This window comes from Gracilinanus agilis, chromosome 5 (assembly GCF_016433145.1).
Source record: "Gracilinanus agilis isolate LMUSP501 chromosome 5, AgileGrace, whole genome shotgun sequence".
NCBI classification, from domain to species: domain Eukaryota; kingdom Metazoa; phylum Chordata; class Mammalia; order Didelphimorphia; family Didelphidae; genus Gracilinanus; species Gracilinanus agilis.
The window spans coordinates 199,987,846-200,000,612 of record NC_058134.1 but is presented as its reverse complement, the minus strand read 5'-3'; the positions used below and the strand labels follow the sequence as shown (position 1 = coordinate 200,000,612).

The following is a 12,767-nucleotide window of genomic DNA, read 5'->3' as shown; positions in this document are numbered from 1 at the left end:
CTCCTCCTCCTCCTCCTCCTCCTCCTCCTCCTCCTCCTCCTCCTTCTCCTCCTGCTTCTCTTTCTTCCAAGGGAAGAAACTTCCAAAATGGAGTTTGTACTTTTCAAAAGTCATTCATGTTTTCAAGGTTTGTAGGCTACTGTCATTTATGCCTGTGAATACTATCAAAAATCCCCAGAACAAGTGCTGGTAAGTCATGAAAAATAGAGCCCTCTGTAGCCAAACCAGCAACTGTCATTGAGCTGAGGCATGCACAGCCTGACAGCATAAACAAGGTTATGCTAGAGAAAAATAGGTGATAAATATATGATCAAACCACTGAGTTTCCATTGTGGAGTTATCATTAATAAAGACTGGAGTGGTCATCTAAAGCAATCAGCGTAGTAGCACGTAGTGAGTGCTACATTATGGTGAAACTCTTATTAGCTATTATTTAGCTCTATTATTATTAGTCAGTCCTCTAGACAGACAGCCTTGAGTGTACTACTAAAAATGATCGTCTATTTTGAAATATACCTGGCTAAAGGTTCAGTTTGGTGAGAATAGTGGAAGAATAGCAAGAAAGTAGCCTTGCTTCTTCTGTCCAACTAGGGTACATTAGAAAGAAAGACCTGGGCTCAATCCTCATCTTGAATTCCTCCTACTTAGGTGACTGGGGCTAGGGGCTAACCACTTACACTCCCTAAGTCCTCAGCTAGGTAGACTGCATGCCCTTTAAAGAGGATCCTTACAGGTTGGTGACAGCATTAGGATAGCAAAAAGAATGAGATGAGATCTGTGTGGAAAGTGGAACTTAATGCATTGGGCACTAGAGATATTCAGCTATATGGCACAGTGGGGTAAAGTGCCAGGGCTGGACTCATGGAAACTCTAAACTCACATGTACTGTGGGATCCTGGGAAAATAACCTAATCTTGTTTGCCTCAATTTCCTCATCTGTAAAATGAACTGGAAAAGGAAATAGCAACTCTCTCCAGTATCTTTGCCAAAAAAACAAACAAACAAACAAACCCCCAATGGAGTCATGAAGAGTCAGACCCAATTTAAAATGACTAAACAATAGCAACAAGTAGAAATATCCAAAGTACTTTCTAAAATGAAAAATTCTTTCTCAAATATAAATAACACCTAAATATTCTTTATTGACATATTTTCTGCCCCTTCTCCCTCTCCTCTTCAAAACCTGACACATACTAGATACTTCATAAATTGGATACGTATGTATATTTAACAAATACATAAGGAAAAAAAAAGTATTTATAATTTTTGGTGGTTGTTCCAGAATTGTAATTTCATTGACATAAGGAAGTTGCAACGTAGAACTCCTTTTATTGATGCAGATTGGCAACTGGTAGAGAATTCTTAATCTAAGTGCCTAGGGTGTTGATGTTCCCAGAAGCGAAGGGACTTTACCTTGATCATACCTTTAGTATGTACCAAATGTCAGCCAAATGTACCTTTCTTGACAGATACTGATATATATCAACTGTCTTTCCCTTGTCCACTATATTCTTCTACTTTTGGTTATTTCTTTTGATTAGAGATAGCCATTTCAAATACAAAAAGTTAAGTGATTTGGTTTCTGGGGATGTAGATTAATAATGGTGTTCTCAGAGTTTTTTTTTTTTAATAACAAACATATGTACATACAAATACACAGACATACGTAGTGTGCTGTAAGTTTATCTATCTTGTTTGACCCTTAAAACAACCCTGTTGGGTAAATGCTTTTTCATCCTCCGATAAAAAATTAATGCCAACATATTCCAGATGAAGAAACTGAGGCAAAGAGAGGCTGAGCTATTTATCCAGGGTCATATAATTGCAATAATTATATAATTATAATTAAGTTTCTTAGACTGTATTGGAACTCAGTTCTTCTTGACTCCAAGTTTTGTATCCATTCCACTAATGCCACCTAGAAAGAAGGAGTGTCTACCCTTGCCTTGTTGGGATTCTACACGTACAGTATTTGTTGAAGATGCATTCTTAGATCTTACAATGACCTTATGTTGTGTTCCCATTTTAGAGCTCTCTTCGTTGACATCTACTCAGGCAAGATGTTGGTACTACTGGCAGGGATCTTTGTGTTCCACATTGCCACAGTCATCATGATATTTGTCTCCACCATTGCCAATGTAAGTAACATTCTCCTACTATGCATTTGTTCTATAGTACTTTGTGGGCTCATTGGAAAAATCAAAATTCAAAGACCCAAAACCTAAAATCAGGAAAGATATCTTTTATCAACTATCACTGAGCCACGTTAAAGGAGGGCAGAATCCAATTCATTTCATAACTTCTCAAATCCTTTAATTGAAGTTTATTCAAGTGTTATAAATTTCCCAGGTGAAATTTTTGGAAGTTGCTACCTTGGTGTTTATGCCCTAAAGCCTGAACTACATAGACATAAATATTCTTCTTAAAGGCAATAATACAATTCAAAAATATATATAAATTCAATATTCAATAAATTCAACAGATTAAGAACAAACTCAGTTTTTTTTCTGATTTATAAATGTCCCATTCATTTATTGTTCAAAATTTTATAGTATTTATTTAGACTGAAAAAAAGAAAGAAAATTATACAGTCACAGACCCCCAAGGCCCAAACTATTCACACAATATTAATAATCAAATGTTTAAAATGTGCATATCTCAGCCTTTTTGATATGTTGTTGTTTAATTTTACTAAATTTACTAAATTTATTTTCTTTTTCTTTATAAATGATTTATTAGAAAGGATGTTTTTGGGGGGAGAGATTGAGGGAGAGAAATGGTGTGGAAATGTATGTAATCCATCAAAAACTCCAACAAACTCCCAAACTTTAACATGTCAGTAATATACAGATACCTGAGAGCCTTTGAGGATGTGTAAACATTATGCTTTCTTATGAATTTGTCATATGCCATAAAAGGACTTGAACTATTATGGATGTATTAAATGAAGCAAAAATGGGTATTAAAATCAGTGTCTGACTACTAGAGTTTCCTCAGGGGACAAATATTAAAAATTCTTGATGGTTATCTGAGACTGTATAAACCTGGATAGAAATCATTAAGAAATGATTTTGAGAATTTCATGACTTTGGAAAAGTATGTTTTTTCACTTTGTTAATTTGAATGCACCTACATGGAACACTTGTATAAACAATTCTCCCATTAATTATTAGCTTTGGAGTCAGCTGCACAATTCACACTGCATGCCTTGTAAAATAGACAGTCTACTACTTTCTGCCCAACAAATACTTTACACTCCCATACAGGTTACTTAGTGGGGAAAAGGAGAAAAGATGGTAAGACCAGAGATTGCTTTAGAGCTGGATTTACAGCATCCTATTAGATTCTATGCAATAGAACATTCTTCCCCTCCTCACTGCCCTCTCCATTCATGCATGCTTTTTGCACTCTATCTGGAATATTCTTCTGATTCTAGTTGGAACTCAGATTAATTTTCATGAAGAAGGAACAGCTAAATTAAGTTAAAATGGTCTTGTATTGAGGAATTATTCTTCAGAGTCAGCCCCAATGAAATAAAATAGGTAGTTTTCTTTGTGGAACACTCAACGCTCCCTCCACCAAGTTTCCATGGGGTACAACAGAGTTTCACCAAGGAAGTGAGATTTCATAGTAACGGAGTTGGCTCATGCAGGATGTGTAGGATTTTGATAGACAGGGAAGAGAGGATGGAGCAAACTGGAAAGAAGGCATGTGGAGGTTTGACATAGCGTGCTATAATTCAGGTGAGAGCAAATAGACCAGTTGGAGTGCTGAAGGGATCTAGTGGTGAAGCAGGATGGGAAGAGATAAGATTAAAAAAATAGGTTGAGGCTAGATAATGAAGGAGCTTGCATATAATGCGAAGATTCTGGGAATTATAAGCCAATGAGCTTGATTTTGATTCTTGGCAAAAATTAAGATTAAAGGGAGAGTTTGTGAACATTTAGAAAGGAAAGCAAAAACTATGATTATCTCTAAAAGCCACAATGGCTTCAACAAGGATGGTTTTATGCCAGATTAACCTCATTTCCTTTTTTGACAGGGCAACTAGATTTGTAAATAGGGGGAATAGTGTAGACACAGACTTCCCAGATTTCAGCCAAGTATTTGACAAAATCTCTCATGCAATCTTTCTATAAAAGTAGAAATGTGGTCTGTGTGAGAGTAGAGACATGGATTCAAGAGAGACTTGACTTGTAAGACACCTTAAATTAGCTATTAATCAATAGATGTCAACTTGGAGAATGTTCATCATTGGAAGTGCTCCAGTAATCTTTCCTCGATCCTGTGTGGCAAAGGAAGGCAGCTATGGCATTGCATGAGAGTCAATATCAAAAAAGTTACTTAAAAACTGGAAAAATGAGCCGAATTGAATGTGAAAAAGTTCAGTAGGGTAAAAGGTAAAGTTTGTTATTTGAGTTAAAAAATTAATTTCAAGGAGAGAGCTAGTTGGCTAATGGATAGAGAGACAGACCTAGAGATGAGAGGTCCTGGGTTCAAATGTGGCCTCAGACACTTCCTAGCTGTATGATCCTGGGCAAATCACTTAACCCCTTTTGCCTAGTTCTTACAGCTCTTCTGCCTTGGAACAAATATATGGTATTGATTCTAAGATGGAAGGTAAGGGTTAAAAAAATTAATTTCATGAGAACCTGAGGGTGGATGTATGACTAGATAAGGTTCAGGTCAAAAGAACTAGAGGTTTTAGAGGCATTAGTTAGGATGCAGCAACAGTACGCTTACACATGGCAACCCAAAAAAGCTAATGCTGTCTTAGCCTACATTAAGAGAGGGATAGGGTCCAGAAGGAGAGAAGTGAGTATTATAGACTATTGTGTTTGGTATGGGTAGTGGGTATAACAGTTTAGGAAGGACAATGGAGAAAAATTGGAGCAAAGAATAATGGTTTGATGAGAGGACTGGAAACTACCTGTAAAAAGACCATTTGAAGAACTAATTTATTTAGTATGAAAAAGGAAGATTTAGGGCTGGGGAGGGAGAACAAGATAATTGCATTCAAGCAAATGAAAGATTGTTCAAGAAGGATTAGATTTGTTCTACTTGGCCCCAGAGGGCATGTACAAGTTGCAAAGAACAGCTTGAAGTTTGAGTGCAAGAAAAACTCCCTAATGATTAGAGTTGTTCAAATGGGCTCTCTTGTGAGCTGATGTGGGCATCTCTCACTGAAATATTAAAGTTGGACTATAACTTATCATCGTGGCCTCTGGAATACCTTTCTGTTCTGAGATCCTGTGATTTGATTTTGTGGGCACGACACTAAAGTAGTCTACTCACTTCACAGAACACACACCTTTTAATATTTCATGCCATTGAAACTTTTTGAGCAGGGAGTGAAGATGAAACTAGTGTTTGGGAAGATTAAACAGGCAGGTGTGTATCAACATATTCACCAATGTAAAAGAATACGAAAATATTTGTCTTAAGATTTCCTGGAAACAATATCTCCGGGTCAGTATTTGTTTTTATCATAGAGTTACAAAGATTGGGAAATAGAAAATTGTCTCAGCATCTTTGATTATCCTGACCTCTGGTGGCCACTTTAAATGGTCAGCTTATATATTGTGCTTATGCATTATTTTTGTGCTTGCTGATATTGTTATCAAGATCATCACTGTAATAATAATAATAATTTATTAAAATCATCATTATTGGTTTTCAATATTGTTTAAATCTTGCACATAAAAACAGAATGACTCAAATATTACAGGTATAAAATATCTGGAGACTTGCATTTTCAATATGTCTTGGAGACACGATCTGACTCAGACCTCTGTTGTAATACAAATGCAAATAGATTTTAATAAGAAAATTAGAAAGGTTTGTTGTTCTCCGTGAGTATGCAGAGTAAAGATTGGAGGATTTGAAGTTATAGGGGACCTGGATTTGATTCTGAGCCCTGTCACTGTCATCTTCATAACCTTGGTCAAGTCATGTTTCTGTTTCCATCTGTAAAATGTATAGGTTGGAATAGGTGACTTCTCTTCTTCCCACCTTAAATCCATAGTCACGAGAGTCAGCGTCATATATTGGAACTAGTACTAGGTTGGGAGCCCAGAGTTGAAATTTTGGCTCTGCCACTCATATTCCCTGTGTGAACTTGAGTAAATCACTTGATGATTCTGGGTCTGAGTTTCCTCAACTGTAAAACAAAGGGATTACAATAAATTATCTTTGAGATCTCTTCCACTTCTACACCTACAGCTTTACCTCTCTATGAAATACAAGTGGATGGGGCAATAAGTAAGACTGGCTTCTCATTTTTCTTGTCACCTCCTTTTTTGTCCCTCATAAGATTAAAACTTATAGTCCTATATTTTCCAAGGTGAAAAATAACTAGCATAATAAATTAACTCAAACTGTTAATTAATATTTATATAATGGTGAGAAATAACAAGATGCCAATCTACCAGCGAACCATGTCACCTTTCTAAGGTACCATGAGCATTTTAACATGTCTTATGGAGACAATAATTCAGCCTTTATGATTTATCCTAAAAAATGACACTCTGGATGGAAACTTATGATCAAATGATTAAGGAGACTAGTGCCATGTTAAATTTATAGAGAAGATATTTTGTTTTAATACTCCTCTCCTCAGCTGGTCTGAGATAGTTAACTATAAGATTTAGTCAGACCTTTCAGAGTTTGCTGATGTTTTCTATAAACTCTCAGAAATCATCTTAAGCATGAACCTTCTTAGAGTATATACTAATTTTGTCTTTTTTGTCCTTAACTGCTTTGTCTTGTAATTTTGTTTGTAAAAGGGAACTTAAAAAATACTTGAGAGCAATTTTGTTAACTATTTCCTTATTAGATTATATATTTTTATACTTACACATATATATGCATGTATATCCATCTAGGATTCATCTATCTTTCCTTCTCTCTCAATGGGTGTCATCTTCCTTCTCTATTTGTATGTATGTATGTATTTCTAACAATCCCCAACTGGTACATAATAGAAGTTCACAGTTCTCTCCATCTTATTCCACTTTGCATATTGAAATATTGCCTTTGTTGAAAATTATTACGTTCACAAGAATTTATTTTTTATAAAAGAAACCTTATTTTTTCCAGCAGAAATATAATAGAGAATTAGTAAGCAATAGGCAAAAACTTATAGGGTTCCAAGTTTCATCCCTACCTTTGTCTTTTATTTCATGTGTAATGAGAGCATGTTGCTTAATCTTAAATTGCCTCATTTAACTCTTTGAAGTCAGAAAACATTTTTTTTAATTCAATGCAAGAACTAACCACTCTTTCCTTAGGTCCATGGCTCTATTCAAATAAGCATATGCCCAGTTTTCTGTAATCCAGTTAAAAAGTTCAGTCTTTTCCTCAAGTCCTCCTCTGATGTCTTATCTTGGCATGGAAGAGATCCTGGGTTCTGGAGAGCTGTGCCAGTGGACTGCTGTCTCTGGCAGGCTCTACCAAACTGTAAACCCTTTGAGTATAAGTCAGGGATTGGCTGTTGCCCAAAGCCCCTGCCTCTTAAGTTGAGAGACTCATCATTAGGCTGGCCACAAGGTGTTGGATTTAGGAGTTCAGAGACTTGCAAAAACCTTCTTCTAAGTTATAGCTGGGCTGTATTCTGTGTTGGTAGAGTGCTTATACCAATAAAATTACAGATTAGTGAAATTTCAAAACATTTATTGAGTACCTCCTGTCTGCAAGGCACTGTGGATACAATGACAGAAATAAAAAGTAATTCCTGCCCTCAAGAACATCACATTCTGCTAGGCATATAGTAGTGAAACATATAAAATTATTAGAAGAGAGAATACTAGCAATTAGGTGAATAGGGAAAAGTTTGCTTTATGAGTTGGCATATAAACTGAGCTTTAAAGGAAGGTAAAGGTTCTGTGAGGTAGGGATGAGTGGGAAATATATTACAGACATGGCAGACAGCCTATGCAAAGGCTAACCAAATAAATTTGTGAAATATCTGCATGGAGGATATAATTGAATCCAGTTGAACTTATGAGTCACCAGAAAGGGTGTAGAGAAAGAAGTGAAGAATGAACAGCATGGAAACTGGGTGGATGGGAGAATCTAGGGTAAGGGGATCCAGAAAATATTACTGAGAAGTAAAAAAAAGGTGGGTTCTGGGAAATAGTCAAGAGAAGATAAAACATTCAACAAAACAGGATGGTTAACAGTGTCAAAAGCTACAAAGTGGTATTGAAGGATGTGATCTGAGGAAAAGGCAATCAGATTTAGCAAGTAAAAAATTTATCACTGATAATCCTGGAGTTAAGAGTTTCAATTGAGTGGTCGAGACAGAATCCAGGTAGCAAGGGATTGAGGAAAGGGACCGAGAGTGTGGACAGGTTTTTTTTTTTTTTTCTTTTCTAAGAGTTTGGCTTTGAAAGGATGGGAAAAGTATGATTCAACAGCCTAAGGGAATGACAGGGACAAGTGAATTTTTTTAAAGGATTGGAAGATACAGGTATATTTATGGGGAGCAAGAAAGGAACTAGTAGATAGGAAGAGACTAAAAGGAAAATGAAGAGAGATTACCAAGGAGACAATCTCCCAGAGAAGACAGGAGAAGTGTAGGCTATATGTAGAGAGTTAGGCTTTGGCAAGAAGGACTGTATCTTTATCAAAGGATATGGTAGAGGAATTTTGAGTTGTAGAATAGAATTCACAAAAGAATGGCTGTTATGTCCTCAATAAAATAGGATGTTGAAGACCTTTGTCACATTGTAGAGAATGGAATTGATAGCAAGTGGCAACTGATTGGAGGTGGGACATGAAAAGTCAAAGAGAGGAATCAAAGATGACATTGATGTTTTGATTGGTGTGATTTCAGTTGAACATTCCCCTCTGATACAAATCATTATGATAAAATGTAGTAGTTGTGTTCTGTAACTAATTTTATTCTGGGCTCCTTCTTCTTATTTTAGGATTATGTAACCTCAGTCTTTATGCTCTTCTTTTGTAGTATCTCAATGCATATAGTTACTGTCTTATCTTATAAGAGGCACATCCCTCAGGATTAAATATGCATAATTTTGCAGGGAGATTCAGGTCACTGACTGAATTCAATAAGCATTGATTAAGCTCCAACTACATGCAAGTTATTGTCCTAGTTGCTGAGAACACAAACACCCAAAATAAATAAATAAATAAAAACTAGTCTCTATGCTCAAGAAACATACTTTCTACTTGGAGGATACAATATTAACACAAAAATGTAAATTTAATTTAATTTGAGAAGGGAAAAGTCACAGAAAACTGAGCACAGTGTTAGGAAGTGACGGAAAGTTTCCTAAAGGAACTTTCAGTAGGAGGTGATACCCAGGATGAGGCCTAAATGAATAAAATAAATGAAAATGGATTCCAAGGTCCAAAGGTAAAGAGGGAATGAATGGAGATTTTGTATAGAGACACAGAGGTCAGAGATGGAATACTGAGAAAAAGCAGGGCAACTTAAATGTGTCCACAGACATAACACTGACTGTATTTTGGTACTAGAAATGTATGCTTTAACAAAGATTTTACTTATTTACTTTTCCTCTGGTTTAAGGTTTGGATGGTTTCCGAGAATGGAACCTACTCAGAAGGTCTTTGGAGTGCCTGTCGAAATGAAAAATGTGATGTGACTCTAGCGTATGGAGGTGATGGTACGTTTTGTCATTGTTTTTCATCTCAATAGCTTGAAAAAACTTGAACCTTTTTTCAGACCAGCTAAGTTTAATCTTTTCTCTCTATTACAAATATTTGGACAGATGCCCTCAAATCCGTGCAAGCCTTCATGATCCTGGCCATTATCTTCTCTGTCATTTCTCTCATCATTTTCATATTCCAACTCTTCACCATGGAGAAAGGAAACCGGTTCTTCCTCTCGGGTGCCATCATGCTGGTTTGTTGTAAGTGTCCTCGAGTCAGCCTCTTCACTTTAGAGACATTTTGGGGGCAGCTGGGTAGCTCAGTGGATTGAGTCAGGCCTAGAGATGGGAAGATCCTTCCCAGCTGTGTGACCCTGGGCAAGTCACTTGACCCCCATTGTTTACCTTTAAACCACTCTTCTGCCTTGGAGCCAATACAAAGTATTGACTCCAAGATGGAAGGTAAGGGTTTAAAAAAATATTAGAGACATTTTCATTAAAGAAAACATAAGTAATCTAGTAGGAGCTTCCAGCTACATACCCCAAATAGCATGACCTATTTGTGCAACACTCTTTTATCATTTTCCCTTCTACTCAAAAGTGTGTTCACTCTTTGAGAACCTTTGATGAAACTAAAGGCATAGCACCAGCAGCTGCCTTGGTCCTTGAGAACAGGTTGCCACTAAGCAATTGCTACTTGCAGAAGAAAATCCTCTGAAAAGAGACATTTGAAAAAGCCACCCATTGCTATGCTTACTTACTTAGTGAGCAGGACTGTGGAGGGTTCTTCAAAAAGGGGAAAGATGTAGCCACAACAAAAGCAGATATCATTATACTGTCCTTATTACCAAATTTGTCCAGTTTGGTCTGAAGACTGAATAGCTCTTGCTACGCATTCCTGAGCAGTCAGATCCTGCCTTGACATGCTGTGGATGGAGACAACACTCAGAATTAGGATGGGAATGATGCTCTTTGGGTTGCTTTAGGCTTCCAATGGTTTATACTTATTGTTCTACATGGACAATTTAGCAGTTTCTTTGCAGAAAGCAACTATGGTCCTTCTACTTGGGTCTGAGCTGGGGACTTAAAGTTTAGTTTTAAATATTTTCAGGTCATTATTATGCGTAACAACAAAGAAAGTGTGAATTTAAAATCACAAAAATCCCTTTGATGATTTGCCCTGCACAAGACAAAAACTGAAAAGTGAGGATTGTGTTTCTGACTTTAATATTGCCGTGTCTCTCTGTCTCTGTCTCTGTCTGTCATCTGTCTATCTGTCTGTTTCTCTCTTTTTCTCATCCCTACAGGGCTCTGCATTCTGATTGGAGTTTCCATTTACACTGATAAATATGGCAATGTGGGCCGAAACGCCACCCATATCAATACCTATAAACTTGATCACCATGGATACTCCTTCATCCTGGCCTGGATCTGCTTCTGTTTTAGCTTCATTATTGGTGTCCTCTATCTGGTCCTTAGAAAGAAATAAGGCTGCTTCAATTTTTCTGTGGGGTTTTGGGGAAGGGGCTGGGAGGGGAAAGCCGTTCAAACTAAGAGGGAAGTGGGAGTTGCTCTGCTAGAAGAACCGTATAAAGGGTGGGGTGGGGGGATGGAGTGGGTGGGAGGGGGAAGAACTAGACTCATCACTCAGATAAATCGCTACCCTCCGGAGAAAGCAGGCTCTGAGCCTCCTTGGATCCCGCAGGCCAGAGAGCTTTCCCCAAACCACCGAGGTTATTCTTATGCTGTTCTAAACTCTGTTGGACTTGTCAGACATCATGCCATCGACTACCTAGCGCATTGGAGAAGCCGCGAAGTTCTCGCCTCCCCAGGAGTCAAGAAAGCCCTCCGACCTTTTTCACTGAGTTAAAATAGCGGTACAAGTTCCTGGCAATCGGCGTGGTGTTATTTTTGTGCTGAATGTGCTAAATCTGGAAGCAACCCCTCCCTTCCTACCCAGAGGAAAATAGGAACCCCCCGTTAGTTACCAGACGGCCCTACACCGCAACGCTGGCGAGCATAGGATCATCTCTGCTAGGATTAGCCTGAGGAATCAGAAAAAATAAGTCCGAGTAAGCGCAAGGATCTGACGCAATACCTGACACTTAGCGTTGAATAAATGCTTGCTGATTGAGACAGAGGTTCCTATGGGAAGACAAAGTAAGAAGCAGGGCTCCCTAGGAGGTTATAGAGAATTGATTGGATTTCCCACTCAGAAGGGACCTCAAAAGCCCTCCAATCCATCCCCTACCCACAGAGCAGCTGATCAAAAACGCACATTCAACCCACATGGAGGCTTCTCACCACTGAAGTTTGCTGGGCACCTTGTCTAAATCCAAGGAGCTTCTGTAAAGCCATTATAACTACAAAATCTACAGTGAATGTAATAAGCAAACTACAGGACCAAGGGATTGTCTTGTAAAGAGCACCAAGTCTTTTGAATCATGCTCCTAGGATCTCTTTTTGATGCTGAATTCAATTTTTTAATTACCTACACAGGAGCAGATTTCCTTCCCCCCTTCCCCCCCCATAGCATGATGGAAGGGTGGTAAATACAACTGTTTATACCACCCTCCTTTAAATCTCCCCCCACATTAAGGACAACAGAGAAAGTGTATTTATTGGGGCAAGGATCTGCTAGGCGGGCTTTGATGACACCGTTCTCCCCCTGATTCCTTCCGTGATATTAGGGTATATCACTTTATTTTTCTGAGGCTCAGCTTCCCATATTTGGGGGACCCAGGCTCATAGATCTCTTCCCGGCATTGGAGGTTATCTAGTCTGGCCTTCTTGTTATACAGGAAACTGAAGCTCACAGAACTAGGATTCATCAGATGGTGAATAACAACCAGGATTCACCTTACAGTGGGGCTTCTTAACCATTTTTGTGTGTCCTTTTACAGTCTGGTAAAGCCTATGAACCCTTGTTCAGAATAAATAAATAAATTTCATTTAGAGATAAGTGAAAATAAAGATTTAAAAATTTTTTTCCAGTCCAAGTTCAGACTCCCTGAAATGAATGCAAAGACCTCTTGGAGGTTTGAGGACCCCAGGTTAAGAAACTCTACCATTGAGGGTAGTGAAGCTTAGTTATTAAGAAAACCAATTCAATCAAAGCTCAATTAAACCAAC

The 12,767-nt window shown here is 37.8% G+C and overlaps 1 protein-coding gene across 1 annotated transcript in view; it reads left to right on the top strand.

Annotated features, from left to right (window-relative positions):
• Window positions 1–11,124, top strand: part of EMP1 (epithelial membrane protein 1) — a 29,496-nt gene extending 18,372 nt beyond the window's left edge. The window contains exons 2-5 of the mRNA XM_044678469.1: window positions 2,030–2,138; window positions 9,554–9,650; window positions 9,756–9,896; window positions 10,943–11,124. Coding sequence (XP_044534404.1) covers window positions 2,061–2,138; window positions 9,554–9,650; window positions 9,756–9,896; window positions 10,943–11,124 — 498 coding nt within the window. The 5' untranslated portion in view covers window positions 2,030–2,060. The remainder of the gene's footprint in view (window positions 1–2,029; window positions 2,139–9,553; window positions 9,651–9,755; window positions 9,897–10,942) is intronic.
• The last annotated feature ends 1,643 nt before the right edge of the window (window positions 11,125–12,767 follow it).